This window comes from Gracilinanus agilis, chromosome 1 (assembly GCF_016433145.1).
Source record: "Gracilinanus agilis isolate LMUSP501 chromosome 1, AgileGrace, whole genome shotgun sequence".
Classification (NCBI taxonomy): Eukaryota; Metazoa; Chordata; class Mammalia; order Didelphimorphia; family Didelphidae; genus Gracilinanus; species Gracilinanus agilis.
Window position 1 is genome coordinate 645,587,800 of NC_058130.1, and position 24,375 is coordinate 645,612,174.

The 24,375-nt window shown below is 35.1% G+C and overlaps 1 protein-coding gene across 1 annotated transcript in view; it reads right to left on the reverse strand.

Annotated features, from left to right (window-relative positions):
• The window catches only part of LRP12 (LDL receptor related protein 12), a 105,052-nt gene that overhangs the window by 38,855 nt on the left and 41,822 nt on the right, over positions 1 to 24,375 (reverse strand). Inside the window, exon 2 of the mRNA XM_044684032.1 lies at positions 22,424 to 22,480. Coding sequence (XP_044539967.1) covers positions 22,424 to 22,480 — 57 coding nt within the window. The remainder of the gene's footprint in view (positions 1 to 22,423; positions 22,481 to 24,375) is intronic.

A 24,375-nucleotide genomic window follows, 5' to 3' on the forward strand; every position in this document is an offset into this window, starting at 1 on the left:
TTCAGAATACCCGCTAAGAAAAAATGCTTAGTAGTATGAAAAAAAGTTTCAAAAGTAAAACAAGGAAGGGCAGCTAGGTGGCCCAGTGAATAGGGAGCAATGCCTGGACATGAGAGGTCCTGGGTTCAAATTTGACCTCAGATACTTCCTAGCTATGTAATCCTGGTCAAGTCACTTAACCCTAGCCCTTACTACTCTTCTGCCTTGGAAATAATATTTAGTATTGATTTTAAGATATATGGCAAGGGGGGGCAGCTGGGTAGCTCAGTGGAGTGAGAGTCAGGCCTAGAGACAGGAGGTCCTAGGTTCAAACCCGGCCTCAGCCACTTCCCAGCTGTGTGACCCTGGGCAAGTCACTTGACCCCCATTGCCCACCCTCACCACTCTTCCACCTATGAGACAATACACCGAAGTACAAGGGTTTAAAAAATATTTATATTAAAAAAAAAGATATATGGCAAGGGATTTTGGAGTTCTTTTTGTTTTTAAAGTCAAACAAGGTCTAAAGAGACTTTAAAGACATGTGAAATGGGGCATAAAGGTCAAGAATATGATATATAGAGATGTAATCAGTCAATAAGCAATTATTAAGGATTTGTTTTGCATTAGTTACTTGACACTAAGGATGCAAAGACATGTGAAACAATCATTGACTACAAGGAGCTTCCATAATAATGAGAGGAAATGGTAACTATTTAATTATGTAGATAATATACATAAGCAAGATTTAGGAGGAGATGTATTTAACAATAGGGAAGATCAGTAAAGATTTCATTTAGAAGATGACTCTTAATCAAAGTCAGAAAGGAATCTCTGGATTCCAGGAGGCAGAACATTTTAAGCATGAGAAGCACCAATACAAAATCACAAAGGAGATGGAGTGTGATGTTAGTAGGCAGTAAGAAACCAGTATAGACTGAAAATTGGGGGTGAGGGGTAATGACTGAAGAGAAAATTTGCTAATGGACAAATGATAGAATGTGATAGTTTGCATGTTGAAAGGTTAGCCATGGAGATAAGAACTACTTCTTAATCAAAGATTGGAAGAAAGAGGGAACTATGGGATTTCCATAAACCAGTGATTCCCAAAGTGGGCGCTACCACCCCCTGGTGGGTGATGTAGCAATCCAGGGGAGCAGTGATGGCCACAGGTGCATTTATCTTTCCTGTTAATTGCTATTAAAATTTTTAAAAATTTAATTTCCAGGGGACTAAGTAATATTTTTTCCGGAAAGGGGGCGGTAGGCCAAAAAAGTTTGGGGACCACTGCCATAAACTATTAAATGAAGAAGACTGAAGAACAGGGATCTTTTTGTAAAATATAAGGAGAGAGGCTCAGGAAAGGAGGCAAGAGAAGTCCTTTTAGAAGGCTTGAAGAGAAAAGAGAAGTTTTGGAATAGGGTAGATAATCAATTAAGGAGAGGTGAAAGGATATGCAGTGAGAGTCTAATTGAGATTATATAACAAAATTTTATGGTTCTAATTAGCACATATGAAAGACATCTTTTAGTTTTTTTTCAATAGTAGTAATGGAGGTAGATGATATAAGGGTAATGGCAATAGAAATTGAAGGGAAGGTTCAAGAGATATCAAGGAGGAACTGACAAGACTGGGAAACTGGATTTTAGGGGTGAAAGAGAGAATATTAACATTTTAAGCTTAAGGAGTTCTGGTATCACCAAGGGAAATAGAGAAGTTGGAAGGAGACCAATTTTTTATTTTTAAGAAGGGGTAGGGCTGAGTTCGGCTTTTTATATGTATAATGAAACCTAGTGAAATAACATTTCCTTTATCAATTTACTTTGAAAATATATTTTGAAATGTTTTTTCACTAGGTTCACTATTGTATTAAGGGGTTAGGGGTGAAAAAGAACAGATGGAATGAGGAGTAAAATTTTCAAGTCTCATCTGGGGGTAATTATCTGACAAACAACTTCTTCAGTCCTGGAGGCAAAATAGCTCACAGTGTTTTTCAAACACTTTCAGAAACTTCTAAGACATGAAAAATCTAAGAGGGAGGGAAGAAGCAGGAGAGAACCACCCCCAATCAGTTCTTTTCTTTATGGCTCTGAATTCTCTGACCCATTAGAAAGATGCAAAAATGAGTAATGAAATATGTGATATATACATACCTAAGTTACCCTTAACTTTAAAATTAACTTTACCACTATTTTTATAGTAGTAGATTTATTGAGACAATATTGATTTATGGTCCAGAAATACTTGTTGCATTACAAATTGGAATTCTCTAAAAGAAAACCATGATACCTTGAAATAATGGAACAGGGTTTTTTCATTGTTTTGTAGAAGTAAGGTTGGGGATAAGGGCAAGAGGAAAGAAGACAACCAGGTCATTCCCCCCCCCCCCCAAAAAAAGGAAGGATAAAGAACAGGCTTTTATGAAGCAGTTTAAGCCAAGTGCTACTCTATAAATGCTGAATAACAAGAGTAGAGTTGTTTATTAGTGAAGCAGAAGATATAAGTGAGAAAACTTCACTTCTACTAACTGTCACTAATTTCAGTTTAAGGGAAAGAATATTTCCTCACCTACCCCAAAACATTTAAATATGCAGGATTCAAGCCTACAGGCATTTATTTTTATTTATTATTTTTTTTTTTACCCTTAACTTCTGTGTATTGGCTCCTTGGTGGAAGAGTGGTAAGGGTGGGCAATGGGGGTCAAGTGACTTGCCCAGGGTCACACAGCTGGGAAGTGTCTGAGGCCGGATTTGAACCTAGGACCTCCTGTCTCTAGGCCTGACTCTCAATCCACTGAACTACCCAGCTGCCCCTCCTTATAAGCATTTAAAAGAAGAGTCACATTTTATCAAAGGATCAATTATTGATCCAATATTTAAAGGGACCAGATAGATCTTCTATAGATGAGGAAAATAAAGCCAAAAAGCATGACCTGACCAGGTTTACACAGATAATTCAAATCTAGCTCTACTCCCTTCCATTCTGTGTGTCAGTAAGGGAAGAATGTTAGGGATAGTGAATAAGTGCTTCATAGAATCAAAGAATCTCAAGAGTTGTAAAAAGGACCTCAGAGGTTAGTTCAAGCAGTACACAAAAAAGAATTCTCGTGAACTGCCAAGAAGTGGTTATTTTCTTGAAAGCCTCTACTAAAGAGTATCCGATCCTTCCCAAGGCAGCCAATTCCACATTTGGATAGCTCTAATTGTTAGAAAGATTTCCCTTAAGTAGAGAAGTTGGTTGTGGAGACAACAAATGTGCTTCCACAAAAGGTACCTTGTCCAAATTCACATAGGCAATAAGCATCATAACTGAGATGTGAATCTAAATTCTCTAACTTCAGCATCAGGTTTCTTTCCTTTCCACCTGAATGAACCCACTGTTCTATTCTCATTTTTTCGATCCTTTATTTAAAAAAATTTTTTTGTTTAGTTTTGCTCTAAACTGTAAATCATTCCTCTATTACAGTGAGTTTAAAAAAAAAAGTATTCAGTACAGTTATTCTAATAAATTGAACTAGACATACCAGGTCCAGGAAGCTGGGATATGATATGGAAAGGAAATAGGATAGAGTGAGATACATTCTGAATTAATTCAGCCTGGGTAGTAGTGTCTTTCAGGCTCTCTCAGGAGAACTGTTGATCTCTAGAAATATCTAAATTCCATGTGGTCTTTAGTAACATTGTTGTAGAAGGGGTGGTGTCAACTTCTAAAGAAAGTGGTGGGATACTACTGTCCTTCCATTATTTAATGTGTTTGCTAAGTGTCCCGTCTTTTTGCTGTCTGCAAATATCACACCATCTATGTGCTTACTAAAGTCATTAAAAATATAAAAAGGCATTATGTATATGAAATGCCAAATACTGAAATCTAGGTCAATGATATCTATAGGAATTATCTGATCTACCAGTCACAGTTTAACCTTGTCAGAAACCAAAACATCATTGGTCTAGCATGACCTTTTTGAGGAAGGCATACTTTCTCTAAAGGTTCAGCTCAAGTGTTGCCTTCTACATAAAGCCCTTTCTAAATCCTATTCTTTTACCTCCTGCAATTATTTTACAAGGTTCTACCTTTACAATCTTCTTATGCTTTATTTACTCTACAGACCAGCATCACCTGCCTTCTTGCCTTCCAGGACATCCTCTCTTAAATCTATACCTTTCCCTCCTAGTTTCCATGGCTTCCTTTCAAGATTCAAATCCTACTTCCTTCATGAATCCTTCCCATACCTTAACAACAACAACAACAACAAAAAACCCGACAAACATTTACACTACATACATCTTGCATATAGTTAGTCATGTTTTCTCCCTCATCAGAATGTGAGTTCCTTGAGAGAAGGAACTATGAACTTGCCTTACTCTGTATCTCAGTCTTTAGCACGCATCATGCCTGGAATTTAAGTGCTTACTGATTGAGATGAGATGATGAATGAATGAATGAATGAGAATGAATAATAAGAATCTGCCTTCAGACCAAATTCCCATTCAGTTTTTCACTTTCTGAATATGTCCATTTCATCTAAGATCTTTGCCTTAGATTGAGGGCAATGATAAAAATATCACCTATGCACTTAAGGTCTTTATTTTCTTGCCTAAGACTTCATAATCTTTAAGCATTGCTATCCTGAATGTTGGGGGTAAGTTGAGTCCTTGGAATGGCTACTGACTTCATGGGAAAAGAGATAAGAATTCTTGAAGACATGGTTCTTGCTGGCATGAGGAAGCAGGGCCTGGCAACAACCAGCAAACAAAAGAAATCGTTCTAGGAATCCATTCATTTCTGAGGCATTGCTTTATTACTGACGGAAGTCATATTACTCAAGCAATGGCACTCACTGATTATATTTACTTATATTCCTTACTTGAATTTCTTTACATTCCCTTATGCTGTATAACATTCCACTTTTGCTTAACTTGCTGTTCCTTTGAATAAAAAAAATTTATGTACTCATGTATCCAGTTCAAAGACAATTTCAAAAACTGATTTAAACAATATTATGTTTAATTTAATTGAGTATATCCAATGATTGTACACAATATTCTACTTTAGTGCTACCTTTGGTATGTGAATGATCTTGGCTTTTTCTAGAACATCAACAATTACTGAACCTATGTCTGCTTTCCCAGTCACATAAATATTTATGAGAACAATCTACACATTCTTTTTTTTTTTTTTTTTTTAATTTTAAACCCTTAACTTCTGTGTATTGACTTATAGGTGGAAGAGTGGTAAGGGTAGGCAATGGGGGTCAAGTGACTTGCCCAGCGTCACAAAGCTGGGAAGTGTCTGAGGCCGGATTTGAACCTAGGACCTTCAGTCTTTAGGCCTGGCTCTCAATCCACTGAGCTACCCAGCTGCCCCCAATCTACACATTTTTGAGGGAATTTTAATGAAGGTATTAGAAGGGACCAGGCAGGCACAAATTATATTCCATATGACATCATACCTTTACTATCCCCCAAATGAAAGGTGTAGATATACTTAATATACTTAATGACAACTAACATATATTTATAGAAGCTGTTCATCATCATGGAAGAGATCCAATATAAAGTTCAAAAATAATAATAATATTATTAAGGATGACGACAAGCATTATAAGGGGTTTATAGAGAACTTGACAAATATTCTCATTTTATCTTCTCAATAACCATGGGGAGGTTGATGTTATTAGTATCTTCATTTTACAGATGAGCAAATGGAGGCAGATAAAAGTTCAAATGACTTAACCCTAGGTCATATATCTAACATAAACTAAATGTTTGAGGTCAAATTTGAAACCAGCACCTTGTCCATTATGCTACCTGGCTAATTCTAGTAGAAAAGGAATTCCTTTCAGAAGGGACCTTCATATTAAATGAGATTTTATATTATTAATACATTTTTACCACCTCTTTTTTCTTTATGAGCTTGAATCTTAGCTCTGCCACTTACTATTTGTATAACCTTGGTCAAATTATTTAACCTCTTCAAGTTTCAGTTTCTTTATCTGTAAAATGAAAGAGTTGGACCAGACTTCTAAGGTCCATATAAAATATCCAATACAAAAGTTCCTCAAAAGAAAACCAGGCAGGATGAATCCCATTACAAAAAAATAGCAAAAGATGTCAGCACTTTTCATCATAGTAGAGTTTTTGCTATAAAAATTAAAAGTCTCTAGTTCTTCCCTCCTTTTTATAATTCTGCAGGTTAGAATTGATAACTAGCTATTTTAAGGTAAGCTGAAAACCAAACATTTGATAACAGTTATCAATGGTTTTTATTCTTTTAAATACATACATAGATAAAATGTAAATATGTATATATAAATGTATTGATGAAATAGCTAAGAAAATTGCAAAATGCTCCATTAGTTCAAAATAGCCAGGTTTGTTGTTAAATGTGGGGAAAGAAAGGGAAGATTTTGATTTCTTTGGTATTAATCTATTTTAGATGAGCCATTCTCATTTAACAAAAAACAGAAAGGTGACATAAATTTACCGTTCTTATTCATATAATATGTGTGTCCAAACTTTTTTTTTTTGGTCTTGCACTAAAATTATTGAATTTATGGCCATTAGCCATAACAATAAACTTCAAACATAGAAGCACATCTCCATTGTGGTATTAAAAAAGAGTATTATTTGAAATTTTAAAAACTACCAAAAAGGGGGAAATTTTGGACACATTAATAACTTTATATATAAAACATTTCACTGAAATTTATGTTAAGAATACACATGAATTAAATAATAGTATCTCTAGATCAATAAAGGAATAATTTATTTTCTGGCAAGAATCTTTAATAAAACTTTTATTATGTTTCGAGGACTAAAAATATTTATTTGTATTAACTGACTTACAAGAAAGTTAAAATTATGCAAATAGGCACTGATGCCTTGAATTTATAGAGGTAACTAGGTGGCTCAGTGTAGAGGGTACAGGGCTTAATCAGGAAGATCCCAGTATAAATCTTGCCTCATACACTCCCTTAGTTCTGTGACTCTCGTCATTTAACCTCCTTGTGCCTCAGTTTCATCATCTGTAAAATAGGGATAATAATAGTACTTACATCATAAGATTTTTGTGAGGTTCAAATGAGTTGACATATGTAAAAATAACATATTTGGAAATCTTAAAACATCATTATTATTTACAAGGTTTTACACACAAAAAATTAAAAGACCTATCTAATTTAGAAGGGCAACTGAATAGGGCTCTTGGGTACATTTAAAAAGAAATGGACTTTATTTCCCAAGAGATAGGTGATAAGGTGTTAAAAAGGTAAAAAAATTTTCAACAGAAAAATTCAAAGTACTAAGAACCACATGAAAGAATACTCCAAATCAAGAATAAAAATGGAAAAACAACTCTGAATTTTCACTTCACACCCTGAAAACTAGTGAAGATATGATAGGCACACTATTAAATTGTAGACTTGTGAAAAAGTACAACTATATTAGAAAGCAATTTTGAATTATGCAAATAAAGTGGATAAAATGTCAATACCCTTTGCCCCAGATATTCTATCATTAGCATCATAACCCAAGGAAGTCTATATATACAAAAATATTTATAGCAGCACTTTTTTATAGGAGTAAAGAATTGGAAACAAAGTACATGTCCATTGATTAAGGCTTAACAAACTGTGGTTTGTGAATATAGTGCTGACGGGGAATCTAGGAGGCCCCAAACTTGTATCCTAGGAAGAACTGATGAACCCCAGTTTAGTTGGCCTTAAGGTGAAAGTCCCAGGTTTGGTTTTGTGAGTTCTTCCAGAGGAAAAGTCCAACTTCATTGGTCTCAAACTAACAATGGGCCTTTAAGGAATCTAGGTGGGGATGGCTAATCCCAATGGATGGTTAAGTATCTCTTCAGTCCCAAGGGTTTCTCCCCTTAGGCCAGGGCCCTTTATTCAGGTGGCCCAGCCCTTGGCTGAGTCTTTCCCTTTGGTGTCCGTAGTTAGGCATCAGCCTTTCACTATTATTACTTTCCAGAACTCTTCATTTTCCTTAGTTACTATTGAAAGGTCAATCAACTATCCCTCAAGTCCTTAGTCCCCAAGCTCCCCAGAAAAGATATTTAAGCTTCCCAACTTCAAAGGCTCCTCTGAGTTGTCTTCTAGGGTGGTGTCACTCCCAGGGGTCAGGGCCCAGCATATTCAATCCTAGGACTCTGCATAAGGGTGTAGCATGCAGATCTGAGTAGAGGCCTACTCTGTCCTGTTACCTCTATCCTTGATTAAAGAGTGGCTTTTCTGACTATTTATTAGTCCTGTGTTTTTTCCAATTCAACAACAGAAATAGAGTATTACTTGATATAAGAAATTATGCTATAATATGTACAACCTATATAATATTTCCTGACTTCTTGGAGAGAGGGGGAAAGAGTGAGAAGAGGGAAAAATAGGATGGGGAAATTTTTTGATTTTTGAACAGTACTAATGTGAGAATATGTTTCTTTGGGATAAACATAATTATTACATATTTACACTATATCACATGTATTATATTACAACATATAAAAATAAATGTTTTTTAAAATATAAATTAAGAATGTGACAAATACAGAGAAGCATGGAATGATCTATATGAAATGACAGAGTAAACAGATAAAAGTCTACAATGTTAATGTAGCAAAATTATAAGAATATTCAAGTCTAAAGAGATATGAAAGGATGCTTCTAATCAAACTCTTTGCAAAGGTGGGAGGTCCCTGAGTATTGCTCAGGCCACATGTTTTCAAGCTTTTAAAAAATGTACTGATTTGTTGTAGTATTTTCTTTCATTTTTCTCTTTAAAAGGGGGAAGAGTAGACTCTTGTCCCTTTCCAAAAGCTTCAAGGAAACAAGTTATAAACATCTAAAAACCAAAGCACCTATGTAAATTTTCACTACGTCTCTTTTCTGTTAAGATATCAAAGAATTTCAGACAACTGTCAATGTCAATGAAGAGGGATAATATGGACACATCTCACAGGGTAATTGAGGATCAAAAGTTATAATAAATGCAAACAGCTCTGTGCAACCCTTAAAAAACTATATATGTGCTATATCTTAAAAAGACTATATATATTGATAATAATACTAACAATGGTAGTAATTATAATTATTATTCTTTAATTTGTCAAAGTCACATTAAATTCTCTATGTATATTCAGTGCTACTGTGAAAAAATGTAGCTTAAATGAAAAGAGCATTGAATTCTGGGAAACCAAAAAGTTAGGATTGGAGAATAAAACAAAAAAATTAAAGCTTTTTGATTAAAAAAAAAAAACTGAGTAATTAGGTATATTTCACCAGATTTCTGGTTCTGAAAATTCCTCACATACTATTATTTGCTATAAAACTGTAGTTTTATAAGTTGGGTCAACTTGTACCACAAAGGGGATTAAATGCCAAAAAGCCTTAAAGCCATTTAAACATATGAGGCTATAACAATGAACACATTATAGCAAGGTCAAGTGTAGGAGGGATATCAATTTATTTAATTAATATACTTTCAGAGAGGGAAAAAAAAAATTTGCTTTTCCTCAAAACCTATATAACTCAATCACAGGAACTACAACATTACAAAGATGACTTACAAAGGTAACATGACAGTTTTTACTCCTTATGAATAAAAAATTCTCACATCAGAACCTCGATTAAACTAAACTAAAACTAAACTAAAATCTTTTGCATTTACAGGTAAAACATAATGTGTTAACATTGTGATTAACAAGAACCATGGATCTCAAATTGAATTTTTTGGAGACTATAATTTTCAATGATTAATAAGCATAAAATGTCAACAGAAGAATATTGACATTTTAAAAGATGGGGCTTTCTTTAGGGACAAAGGTCAATTTTATTAAAAGCAATGTGTTTTTTTTTATTTTTATGTATTTAAAATATTTTTCCATGGTTACATGATTCATTTTTCCCACCCCTCTTCCCTCTCCACTTCCAGAGCTGACAAGAAATTCCACTGTGTTATACATGCATCATTGCTCAAAATCTATTACTATATTATTCATATTTGCAATAATCTTTTAACTTCAAAACTCTAATCATATCACCATCGAACCACCAGATTGATCAATGTTTTTCTTCTGCATTTCTATTCCTACAGTTCTTTCTCTGGATGTGGATAGTGTTCTTTCTTACAAGTTCTTCTGGAATTGTCCTAGGTCACTGCACTGCAGCTAGTAGAGAAGTCCATTACATTCGATTGTGCCATAACTTATTAGTCTTTGTATACAACATTCTCCTGGTTCTGCTCCTTTCACTCTGCATCAATTCCTGAAGATCTTTCCAGTACACAAGGAATTCTTTCAGTTCAAGATACCACAATTTGGTATCTTGCCACTCCCCAATCGATGGACACCCCTCCCCACCATCTTCCAATTTTTTGCCACCACAAAGAGCACAACTATACATATTTTTGACAAGTATTTTTCCTTATTATCTTTGGAGTACAAACCCAACAGTGGCATGGCTGGATCAAAGGGCAGGCAGTTTTTTAAAGCCTTGGGAAAATTGCCTTCCAGAATGGCCCAAACAAATCACAACTCCACCAGCAGTGTATTAGTGTCCCAATTTTGCCAGATCCCCTCCAACATTTATCAATTTCCCTTGCTGTCTTATTGGCCAATTTGCTGGTGTGAGGTGGTAACTCAGAGTTGTTTTAATTTGTACTTCTCTAATCAGGAGGGATTTAGAACGCTTTTTCATGTGTTTATTTATCATTTTGATTTCTTCATGTGAAAACTGCCTATTCGTGTCCCTTTACCATTTGTTGATTGGAGAATGGCTTGATTTTTTGTAAATTTGACTTAATTCCTAACATATAAAATTAAACCTTTGTCAGAGTTTTATTATAAAGATTTTTTCTCGGTTTGTTGCTTTCCCTCTAATTTTGGTTACATTAGTTTTGTTTGAACAAAAACCTTTTTAATTTGACGTAATCAAAACCATCCATTTTTTACATTTTGTAATGTTCTCTATCTCTTGCTTGGTCTTAAATTCCTTCCTTTCCCACATATCTGACAGGTATACAGTTCTATGTTTACCTAATTTATTTATGATTTCATTCCCTATATTTAAGTGATTTACCCATTTTGAATTTATCTTGGTATAGAGTGTAAGATGTTGATCTAAACCTAATTTTTCCCATACTGTTTTCCAATTTTCCTTGCAGTTTTTGTCAAATAAGTTCTTGTCCCAAAAGCTGAGGTTCTGGGGTTTATCAAACACTAGCTTCCTGAAATCATTTACCCTTAGTCTATTCCTTTGATCTTGTCTCTTAGAGTACCATATTGTTTTGATGACCACTGCTTTACAGTACAGTTTAAGATCTGGTACTGCTAGGCTCCCATGCTTCACATTTTTTTTTCACTATTTCCCTTGATATTCTTGATCTTCTGTTCTTCCAAATGAACTTTGCTATATTTATATTGTCTAGAATGATTTTAAATGGAGTTTCTCTTTCTAACTCTTGCTGCTGAATTTTGTTGGAAATATACAGAAATACTGATGATTTATGTGGGTTTATCTTGTACCCTGCAACTTTGCTAAAGTTAATTATTTCCACTAGCCTTTTAGTTGATTTTCTAGGATTCTTTAAGTATACCATCATATCATCTGCTTTAATCCCTTTGATTTCTTTTTCTTCTCTAATTGCTACCACTAGCATTTATAGTACAATATTAAGTAATAGAGGTGATAATGGTCATCCTTGCTTCACTCCTGATCTTATTGGGAAGGCTTCTAACTTGTCTTCATTGCAGGTAATACTTACTGACGGTCAGTGTAGAGTTTCAAAAGGCAATCCAACCCATTTAACTCTTGCTTCAGTTTATTATCCATTTGGAGTGCCTATGTAAGATATAAGTACTGATAGATCAATTCTGTGGAGTTTTTTTTTTTCCATTGCCAAATAAACAAAAGTAATTTTCTTATATGCTTATGGACACCGCAAAGCTCAGAAGGTTGATGTAATCAATTTGGAAATAAAAGCATGTGGAAGATATCATAATAGGTGTAATAATAAAGGGAGCCAATCAATAAATGTTTTGATAGAGAGGAGATAGAGTCTATGAGGTGAGTCTCTCTTCCAGCACTCCCCTGAGGCCGAATATACTCTGGGAGACTTCGAGGGGGTGTCACCCCGAAACTGGATGACCTAGATGGTTGTGCTGCCCCTCAGGAGTTGGGGGCAAGGCTTCTCTATACGACAAGGTATGTGGTACCCCGATCCAATTCTGAATGAGGACGGGGTTCACACAAGCCTCCCCCCAGGTCAGTCAACTTCACAGCAGGTGGTCTGTCTGACTTCAAGATGGAGGCAGCCAGACCAAGCTGTGGTTCCCCTTTCCCTTGTAAATATCTCAGGCTCTCTGGAAAGCTATCTGACTAATGAATGGCTTTTATTATTTGCAATTCAGGGGTTGGGGAAAGGGGTGAAGGGCAGAGGGATTTTGGGGTGCCCTCTTCTCTATTTCTATGGGGTCCGTAGCTTAGGTGGGAACCTTTGGGGATCCCACTCCTAAGCGTCTCCCCTCACCCCTTCTCCTTCTGTTTCTATTTTTCTGTTTCTATCTTTTCCTATAATTGTAAGTTTTGACTGAAAGGGAGTCTCAGCAAGGTTGGGTAATGGTTGAAGGAGACTAAGAGATCACTCCCAAAATGGAGTCTAAAAACTTAGCTAACTCGATGGTTGAAGTCTTGACAGGTGAGATATGAAGGAATGGCTGATCAGGGAATCAGGGTTTCAATGTCCAAAGAAAGATCCTCAGGAAGCCCTCAGGACTGGATCCGAGCTGGGTTGTCCACATCCTCCCTCTCTTAGTCCTCCACTGGAAGAAGTGGAGTCCTCTTCTCCCCTTTCCTCCGGAGAATTTCCCAGAATTCTCTCTCTGGTCTCAACTGCCAGTAACTGTCACCAACTGTCAGCCACTCCTCAGGCTCCTTCTGACTCATCCCCCTAGCACAAATCCCATCCTTACATAGGAAATCCCTTTTTCATTTTGACTCTTCATTAAATATGCATACCTTTGGTGAGAGTATGTTATATTTCACTTAATGTTTATAATCAGAGGGTCAATGAACAATATTATTTCTTGCTCCATGTTTCAAGGAACTTTATATAAATATATGTGTGAGAGACATTTTATTAGAGAACAGCCTTAAAGGACATGGCATGTTCTACTGAATCAAATTCCTTTAAAAAAAAAGAATAGTCAAAATAAGCACTATAAGATATTTTTCTCTATCATTCCCTAAGAATTGTGCCTATAAAAATATAATCTGCTATACAGAATACCATTTGCAAAAGCCTACTATTTCATTTTCATACATTCATCAAAGAAGCAACGTGCCATAATGAATGAAGAGCTGGCTTCAAGGGCATGGAAGACCCCATAGTTCATAGTTCAAGTTCTACTTCTGACATATACTGACTGTGTAAACAAGACCTGAGAAGTCCTTAATATTTCAGTGTTCTAGGCAACGGTCTAAGATTATAAGTTATAAGAACTATACTATGTATGCATGCATGCATAGGTAATTTCCTTACCTGGGAAAATCCTTTATCAGGGAAACAAATTCAGCCCCTATACCTATGTTCATCAATGATGACCTTAATGCAATTATAGATTTTTCCCAAAAAAAAATTTCGTAGAGATAGAAAAAGTAGGCATATGGGCTGATAGTTAGTCAACAAGTATTTTATATCATAGTGCTAAGTACTATGATAAAGGATAGATACATAAGGTTAAAACTAAAAAAAAAAAGACAATCGGGCCCTCATGAAGCATAACTTCTGATGAAAGAGAAACACCTAGATACATACATTGTAACCAGAAAGTCATCTCAGAGGGAAGGTGCAAGCAGCAAAGAGAACTGGTAAAAATCTTCAGCATAAGGTGAAATTTTAATGAATCCGGCTATTATTTTGAGTGCCCAATTAATTCATTTTTTTTTTTTTTGCTTAAGAAGGCCCCCGATATTTTCTAAGCATTTGGTATACTCTCTTTTTCAGACATTTTAAGAAATGATCTTTCAATACCTTTGAAATTATGTTGCCTCTAGCATGTACCTCTCCTCTATATATTTGGTCATATCCAGTTGCTCTTTCCATCCTTGCTTGCTTTAGTGTCATTTCTATTTCTTCAAGCAGTATATCAATTATTATGATGCTGTAGTCCAAATATTCGCAGCAAGACACAGAGCAAAGAAGAACCTTGGTGGGTGAATAGACAACATACTGCCAACAAAGAATTGTGTAGAAGTTGCATAAAAAATAAGAGAAATGTACGACTTAAATAAGCCATTGATTTAGTCATATAGCAAGGATGAGGCATCAATGACGGCTAAGTAACATGTTAAACTGGTATCTAAATGTCATGGAATACAGAGATAGATGATCAGTACATTAGGGGACCTGGAAATGATTTATAATAAGGCACAGACATGAATTGAACATCATGAAAAAAAGTATGGCTGGTTTGCAATCTTTACCACTGAAAGGAGCATTTATATATTAATTAGATTTCAAAAGCATCAAAAGTAATTTAGACTGCTTATTCAGGTAATTTTTTCCCCTAGTATTGCAGAGAAAAATTAAAGAAAAATAAAAAAAACCTTGAGATCAATACTGATTCAGTTCTATTTGAACCCAAATGAATGAATGAAGCATTTGTCAGATGCTCATGTATAAAGCATGCTAAGAACAGATGACAGAAACAAAAAAGACAGACTACTCTGAAGGAGCTCACATTTTGATGAGAAAGACACCACACACACATACAAACTCTTGGGTTCAGCGTCTTAGTTAGAGTATGAGAAGAAATGGTGGTCAAGGTGGAAGTGATCTGAACTAACTACCTGGCATACATTGCTTCCTGAGTCTCCCTGGCAGTTGGTTGGCAATTGGTAGGGATGGCTGGACCCTCATCCAAAGTGTCTTACTGGATAATAGATGAGAAGAATGGGTTGGAAGCAGGATTTGTAGACTGATGGGGGATAAGGAAGAATCTGAGAGCTCTTACATATATCTGTTCAATGAAAGCAATTGTTACTGGTAGTAAGAAGGAATACGGGTCCCTGTTCCACAATGATTTCTCCCTTCCATAATGGCTGTAAAGTCTGGGCTGGAAATAGGTCTAGGTCCTGGGGAACACTATCATTCCCAGGGCTCTTGGATTCAGGGTCCCGGGGGAGATGGTGTAGAAGTGGTTTCACTTGCCTTGCACGTGCTACCTATGATATGTTCTTTTTGTTGCTTCAGCTAGGCATATACTTTAATTTTCACATTTACTACTATATAATGGTGATTAAAAATAAGGACCCTCAGACTCTTCTATCATTGAGGCAGGATTAGACTAGGTACAGTATATATTTGAATAAGTTCTCCCTAATGGAGTAGATGTGTCTATCTCACTTTCTCAATATGGGTAACATCTACCTAGAAATTATTGAACCCACAGAAACTGATACTCTTCAAAAGAAAGAACTTTCAGAAAAAAGGGTAAAGGCCCATAATGTACATTATCAGGTGCAGTTGCTATGCCACTTAATATGGCTTTCAATCTTTTGCTGTTACAAGGAAGGGTTGAAATGTATGTGGGAAGGTAGACATAAACAAAATTAAAGGGAAATCAGTGCAGTTTAAAAATAAAAGGCAACAACAAAACAACATTTTTAAAGGAGGCCCAAGATTCTTGATGAGGCTCAAGCTTAGGAAATAGAAACATGAATGATGATCAAATAAAAGAGACTCAGGAGTAATCCGATAGAAAGGCAAAAGTATAGAGAAATAAGAGATTGTCAACAATGAACACACCTTTTTTATTGTGAAGTTGAGATGTTAATCTAGCTAAGATGATCTTAACACATTTCATAATATTCTACTTCCACAATAGAAATGTATCAATTGTATACATTACCTTCAGAAATGAAGTATTTTACTAATTTGATATTAATTTAATGGTCCAGGTTGTCATGATTTAAAAGCTAGTATACTATTTCTATTGCAGATCATTGGTTTTAAACATATTAAAAACTTTTAAATATTTTAAACTGTTATGTTTTATACTTTTAGGTCCGTACCTTGCAATGCTAGGACACTGTCCAACAGGCTAATAATTTAATTATAATTGGATTAATGGGAATTAACAAAATAGAATTTAATCTTTGCAGTTTGGGAGCTTCTTTAGTTTTAAACTTCAGTGTTAATCCTAACTTTGCCACTTACTAGTTGTGTTACCTGTGTCATTTAAAATTATCCTAAGCCCCGGAAGACTAGTCTCCCAGGACTCTCTCTCTCTGCTACAACTTCCCTTGACACCTCCCACTTCCTTTGGGGGAGGTGTCAGGGAAAGTATAAAAGGGAAAGTTTGGCGCCTTTTCTCTCTCTAGACCTTGGAGGCTGGCTGGGCTCTCTCAACCTGCTAGAGCTCTCTACCCTGAGACCCTGATCTCTCTCTTGGCACCTTTTCCCCTTTCTTCCTACCTCCTAGTTTTCCCTAGACCTTTCCCTTTCTAATTAAAATAAAACCAAGCTTTTCAAACTCTAAAGTTGCTCTCTGATAATTTATTAGGGGCTCTGATCAATTTCCCCCTGCCAGGGCTGGGACCTCTACATTCCTTTCCCTTCCTCTACCTTCCTCTCTCCTTTCTCCCATCTATCCTACCTCCCTCCCTTCACTTTTCACACACATACCTTTGTAACCTGACCTCACCATCCATAATATGACAGGGTTCATGAATCACAGATTTAGAGCTAGAAGTGACCTTAAGAGGCCATCTAGTCCAAGTCCTTTATAGATGAGGAATTGACACTTGGAAAGTTTAAGTGATTTATTTAAAGCTATATGAGTTATAAGTAGGACAGCCAAGATTTTAATCAGGTCCTCTGTATTCTAAATCCATTACACTATTCCGTACTACCTTTTAATAGTGGCCTGAAACTTCAAATTCTGGAAGGAATCATAGGTTTATTATAATTTGTGAATACTGGTCCAGCCTAGGTCTTTTCATCACTTCTTACAGTCTCTCTTGGAAGTCCATGATGCCACAAAGAGCTACTCAAATTATTAGCTTCAATAATGGGTACAATAATGAGACAAAAATATGGAATCAAAAGAATTATGAGGAAAGGTCAAAGACTACACGTGCATATATCTATATATAAATGCATATATATGAAGGTATATATGTGTATACATACTAGTATATGTATATTGTGTTATATGTGTATTGAGAGGAAAGGATAAAAATATGCTTAAATGGTATAAGAGGAAATGGAATGGAGATGAATTTGGAAAAATGAATTATATACATCATTATATAATCAGAGGCTTTCCAGAATCTGAAAATCATTATTAGAACATATGAAATTATTAATAAGACATTCTAAAAAGCTTGGGGATGGGGCATGAAAATTAAGGGGGAAATATGCCAATTACATTTCTGGGAAATCTCCGAGTACTGAGACCTGATTTTTTTCAGTGAGGAGTTATTAAGCTATCAAAATAAATTTACATATTTGCAGATTGATAATACTTTTCCCCATCCATTCATTCTCTATTGCTTTGTAGGAGTCAATGCAAACTGGATGAAAGAGAAAACTGTTCATTTATAGTTAAGAGTTACAGTAGCCACACTCTTCCTGTTACCTCCATCAAGGAAGCAGGTGTGAACCAGAGAGAAGTGACCAGAAAGAAAATATTACTTGGAAAAAAATTCTTCTTCCTCAGTTATCTGCCTCTTTATGATTCTGGAATGCTAAAGTTCCAAAAGAGCTGAAGTTCTAATGAAGGCTTACGATTTATATAGCTACAATAGAGGAAAGAAAAGAATCAGTAAAGGAATATTAATATGGCTCTAAGGCAATGATGGGCAAACTTTTTAAAGAGGGGGCCAAAGGAAAGGAAATGCTCCTGTCAGTCTGTTTCTAAGGCAACACTTCCATTGTATTGTATTCATCAGATTAGGAATAATGTGGTTTTTTTTTGGGGGGGGGGAGATAGAACATTTCAGGGAGCCTGCATCTGGCCTGTGGGCCATAGTTTGCCCATCACTGCTCTAAGGAGCTAGGATGAGAAAAAGTGGATGAGAAAGCTAAAGTAATCAACTCTCATTTTCTTTTTGTTCTATCTTCTAAGGTGAAAGCTCTCAGTTAATGAAAAGGACAGTAAAAATAGATGGAATTCTAGTAGATGAAATTCAAGATTAACAAAGAGATGGTATCTTAAAATCCAAAGCTACCTTCAAAGAATTCAAGTAACCAAGAATGGATGAATTGAAAGAACTTCCAGAAAATATTGAGCCATTTTTAATGTTGTATAAGAAAATGTGGGGGAGCATCTGAGTGGTACAGTAGTTAGAGTACTGGGCCTATAGTCAGGAACATTCCTGTTCTTCAAATGTGGCCTCAGACACTATATGCATGACCCTGAAAGTCAGTTAACCTTGTTTATCTTAGTTTCCTCATCTGTAAAATAAGCTGGAGAAGAAAATAGCAAATCACTCACCTTTGCCAGGAAAATCCCAAATGAGATCATAAAAAGTTGGACACACCTGAAAGAATGACTGAAAAAAAGAGACTAAATAGTAATGGTGACGGAAAATTGAAAGCATTCCAATTTTTTTTAAAGAGGAAAAACCAGAAAACCAGAAAACTATAATCCAAGAAGGCAATTCTAGAATTCTAGCTTTGAAAGCATTTAAAAAGGGAAATAGTCAGCAAGTTATCAACAAGAATAGATTCTTCCCAATTAGTCTTTTTTTTTTTAAATGAGTAAACTAACTGGTAGGAAAGGTAAAAGCAGTCTGTGATTTCAGCAAACTATTTGAAACTAAAGAACATGCTCTACTGGTAAGCAACAAGAAGAGTTCTAGGTTAGAACAGGTTTGGTGAATTCACAACTGGTTTAAATACCAGATTAAAAGAGTAATAATTAATAAATTGATATCAACTAGAAGGTATAGCTTAGTCCCTATCAGACTAGAAGTGAAATATTTTTTTTTCAGTTCTGGATGCTATATTTTAGGAAAGATATATATGACCTGGTGGACAACCAAGACAGTAAGAGAAATGGCATATAAGATTAGTTGAAAGAATTGATCATATCTAAGTTGAAGAGAAGTCTTAGGACAGATATGTTCTAAAGGGCAATCCTATAATAAATCAGATTTGTTCTTCTTAGGCCTAGAAGGTAGAAATAGGAGCAAAAAGTATAAGTAATAGAGAAGCAGTGAGTAGGATTTATCTAATATAAAGAAAACATTTGAGCATTTAAATCAAAGTAAAATGGACTGCCTTGGGAGTCAGTGAGGTTTTTGTGAATAGAGAGGTCTCAAACAAAGCTATATTTGAAGATTTCAATCAAATTTTAGGAAAAGATTCTTGATGAGTTAGGTATGAGTTGGAATTAATATTTGTGGGGTCCCTTCCACCCTTAAAATTATAATTAAGTCATTAATGCTAAGGTAATACACGTTACACCACTATTTAAGGAACAAATAGAGGGTCTGAAAAGTCTTAGTGCAGTATTAAGCTTTAATAGTTCAGACTAAAACTATTATGACACCCAGTATAATGGCATATCAAACTTGTATTTCTGCTTCAAATCAGGACACTGAAAACATGTAGGACAAATTTGTAGAATTGAAAACTACACATCAAAAACTATGTATAAGTCACTGGAGCATAAGGGTTCTTAACCTGCAATCCATATATTTTTTTTACAATCAATAAATACTTATTAAATGCCTTGTGAATCAATAACCATTTTAAGAGTTAAGTAAAAGAAAGGTCAAAGACAATCACTGAATTCAAGGAACTCACAGCCTACCTGGAGAGACAACAAGCAAAAACTATACAAAAATGGACACCTAGTTGGTTCAGTGCATAGAGTTAGCCCAGAGACAGGAAATCCTAGATTCAAATCTGGCTGAAGATACTTCCTAGCTGTGTAAGCCTGGACAAGTCACCTAATGCTAATTGCTCTTCTACCTTGATATGGATACTTAATATTGATTCTAAGAAGGTAAGTTTAAAAAAAAATACTATACAAGCTAAATATAGGGTAAATTGGGGATAATAAACAGAGAGAAGGCAAGAGGTCTATAAAAAGTTTCTTGTGAGATTCCAGGTAGGACTTGAAGGAAACCAGGAAAGTCAGGCGAGATAGAGACAAGGAAGGAGAGCATTTCTAGGCAAGGAGGACCATCGTTGAAAATGTCTAGATTCAGGGGATAGGAGAGTTAAGAAAGCCAGGGTGTTTGCAAAAGCTGTTACAATGATAAAATTCAGCAGCCTTATCAAAAACTGGATATAAGAGATAAGAATGTGGAAATGAGTTGAAGATAACATTTAAGTTGCATGTATGAATGACTGGAAGGATGGTGGTGTTCCCAAAAGTAAAAGTAAAATCTGAAAGAGGGTTGGGTTAAAGAGGAAAGAGAATGAGTTCATTTTGGACATGCTGAGTTTAAGATATCTATGAGACATTTAGATAAATGTCCAGTAGATAGTTGGAGATTTAAGACTAAAGGTCAACAGAGAGGTTAGAACTAGATAAAGCAATCTGAGAATTATCAGCCTAGAGATGATAAATGAATCCATTAAAGCTGATAATATAACCAAGGGAAATTATATAGAGGTAGAGGAGAAAAGGGTCCAGGACTTGGCAAGGAATGACTTGGATGATTCAACATAGAAAACTGAAGAGTGCTCAGCTAGACAGGAGAAGAATCACAAGAGAGTAGTATCATGAAAATCTAGAGAAGAAAAAAATCAAGAAGATGGAGGTGACTGATAGTGTCAAAGGCTGCAGCGGAAGTCAAGATGAGTATTTATTAAAAGATATTAGATTAGACAAATCGGAGATCTTTATTAACTTTGAAAAGAGCAGTTTGATTTGGATAAGCCAGACTACTGAGTGTTAAGAAGACAGTGAGAGGAAAAAGTAGAAGAATCTGTAATCAGTTTCCTTTGCAATCCTTTGTATTTTATTCATTTAGAAACATTCTCAGAAGAGGTCCAAAATTTCCACACACTGGCAAAAAGATTCATGACACAAAAATAGCTAAGAACTCCCTGAACCCAAAGAATGTCATTTGATTAAGATAACTGTTAATCCACTGCCTACTAGATATAGGGAGTTATCAAGTAAATAAAAATAATATCATCTTTTTTTTTTTAACCCTTGTACTTTGGTGTATTGTCTCATAGGTGGAAGAGTGGCAAGGGTGGGCAATGGGGGTCAAGTGACTTGCCCAGGGTCACACAGCTGGGAAGTGGCTGAGGCCGGGTTTGAACCTAGGACCTCCTGTCTCTAGGCCTGACTCTCACTCCACTGAGCTACCCAGCTGCCCAGTATCATCTTCTTAAGGACTTACAAACAATTAGGAAGAAGTTACATAAGTAAATACACCTTTCAAAATTAGAGACAGATACAAAATTATTCATAAGTTTCAGCAATCTGGTCAAAGGTTTAAGTGTTGGTAACTTGGCTGAAAAAAAATAAATGGTGAGGTAAATGAAATTTGTGGGGAATTAAAATGTGGTCAAATTGGTGAGAGCTGATCATGGTTTTAAATGAGCAAGAATAGGAGTTGGAAAGGAGTGAGGGCTAAAGAAAATGTTTTAGCACAGAGTTACAAAGAGAAGAAGTTTCTAAATGTAGAAAATGGGATGTGCAAATAATTTAGAAGTAGAAGACAATGTATACATACAATACAGAAATTAATATATTTCCCTGCTAGAACAGAGTGTGAAAATGATGATAAAAGGCAAGAAAGAAATTAAGGAAAGGGTAGCTTCTAATTTGCAGGTTTATGTCTAATGCCAGAACAGGCAGAATTCAGGACAGCTTCATTAATAAATTATCTGCTTCTTCTCTAAAAAGCTTTTTATTTTATTTTTTTAAACACTTGGTCAGTATTATGTTTTAACAGTACATGCCAGTGATAAAATTTGAACTCTTTAAACTCTTATACCAAAAGAAGTTTCTCAGTTTCATGAACACCAACTTTTGTTAAACTATACAAATATATAGTACTTTAGCTAGTCTTACTACTTCAATTTAAATCAAATAAAGTGTTTAATTTCTGACTCTTCTATATAGAAACCAAAATCCAAAATTACATTTTAATAAATTTCATTTCATATAAATTCTTGAAAAGAAAATATCAATTCAACTTAAACTAACTTTTCTCTTAGTTCAATGTTTGTATGGAAAAAAATAATTAAGCAGTCCGTTCAGAAAAGCATAATCAGTTCAGGGGCATGCAGGTATCAATTTTATCTTATGAGAATTTTTCCATGTTCCAGTTGCTTCATTCCTTATTACATGCTGCAAAAGGCAGTAATAATTTTTATAGCCAAATATCACTTCATAAGATACCAGGTGGCTTTCAATATTTACCATATAAGTCATGCATGAAATTTAAACATTACAAAAAATGACTTACCAGTTGACACTCCTGAAATATGCACATTTTCAGAATGTTCTGCAAGAGCACCATTTCCTAAAATTAAACATAATGAATAAACTAATTTCCAAGATAAAATTTGTAAAAATTTCTTCAGATCCGTTTTCTTTAAAAGGGCAAGGAAAGACTAAGCTACTTTTATGGATTGCAACTTAAAAATCAAAGGCCCTATGCACTACACTTTTTAAGATTATAAAAAGAAAAGCAATAAATATGGCAGAGAAAATGTTTTAGAAACTATCACATGACAGAATTAAAAACAATGTATTCTTTATGTTAAACAGATTTTGTTTTACTTCTGTTAAATTCACTTCATAAAATGTTTCTTTAAGAAATTGAATAGGGGAGTGAAAGAGAGAAAGGGTAAGGAAACCAGTCAGAATCCCTAGAGGGCTGCAATATAAAAAGCTAAAAAAAGTTGTTAAATTATGAAAGTGGAAAATCAGAGGAATGTATACTACAGAAAAGAGGTAAATACAAGATAATGTTGTTTTTTTTTAAACCCTTAACATCTAGGTATTGGCTCCTTGGTGGAAGAGTGGTAAGGGTGGGCATTGTGGGGTCAAGTGACTTGCCCAGAGTCACACTGCTGGGAAGTGTCTGAGGTCATATTTGAACCCAGGACCTCCCGTCTCTAGGCCTGACTCTCAAACCAATGAGCTACCCAGCTGCCCCAAGAAGATAATGTTAATGTGTACATCTTCTTTAATATAATAACAATGTTCCTGTTAAATGTGTTGGCGATACTCCTAACCAAAGAGGTATCTCTGGCTCTGGGCATTTTCACTGAATGTCCCCCTGCCTGGAATTCTCTCCCTCCTGGCTTCCTTCAAGTCCCTGATAAAAACCCATTTCTAATTAAGAGGCCCTGCCAGATCTTAATTTTAGTGCCCGCCCTCTATTGATCCAATTTATCAGTATATATCTTATATATAATTGTATTGTTGCCTCCACCATTAGGCTGTGAATTCCTTGAGAGTAGAAATTAATTGTCTTTTGCCTTTCTGTATCCCCAGTCTTAGCATACTGCCTGGCATATAGTAGGTGCTTACTATTTAATGACTTTTCCAAGACTTTCCTAGGACTTATTGCCAGTGTACACATTTTGGTACCTACTCATATTTTGTGTTGTACTGTTCTTTGTATTTCATGAAGACCTATCTTTAACGTAACTAAGCTCTTTAACAACAGCCACATTGTCATGTAACTACTTCCCTAACTTCCTATAACACCAAATATTCATGAGCCTAGAGAAAGACTTTTAAATACTTGTTGAAATAGGAAACAAATTTTATCTAAGACAAAAAAAATTGAGCTGAAGTGTCCCCTAGCTAAGATAATGGGAATATTTATTTCCTGAAGTTAAAATTGATGGTATGTTAATGCATATTTATTTATATTTTTAAAATATACAGATTATTTTAGGAACACAGCCAAAAATATATCCTTTTATACAACTAGAAATAAATGTCGATAGCCTATAATTACAAACAAGTAAATAAAATTTACTCCACAAGTGTGGGATCCATAAACAAGTTAAATTGTAATAACTTCATATTTAAGATGTAAGCACTAATGTTCTATAATTGACCGTTTTCACTCTTAATGTGCAGAATTCAGGGTACTGGGAAATTCAAACTGCCAGAATTTGTTAGACATTCTATGTTTACTGAGAAAGAAATGATTAAGCAAAATGATATAAAAGATTTATTGAAAAAAATAATTTTAAGGGGGAGAAGTTAATATTTACATAGCATTTATTATGTGCTAGGAACTCTGCTAAGTTATAATTATTATCTCATTTGATGGTCACAACAACTTTGGGAGGTGTTATAATTATCCCTATTTTATAAATGAAGAAACTGAGGCAAACAGAGTTGTGACTTATCCAAGGTCCTACTCTATTAAGTTACTGAGGTTGGATTTGAACT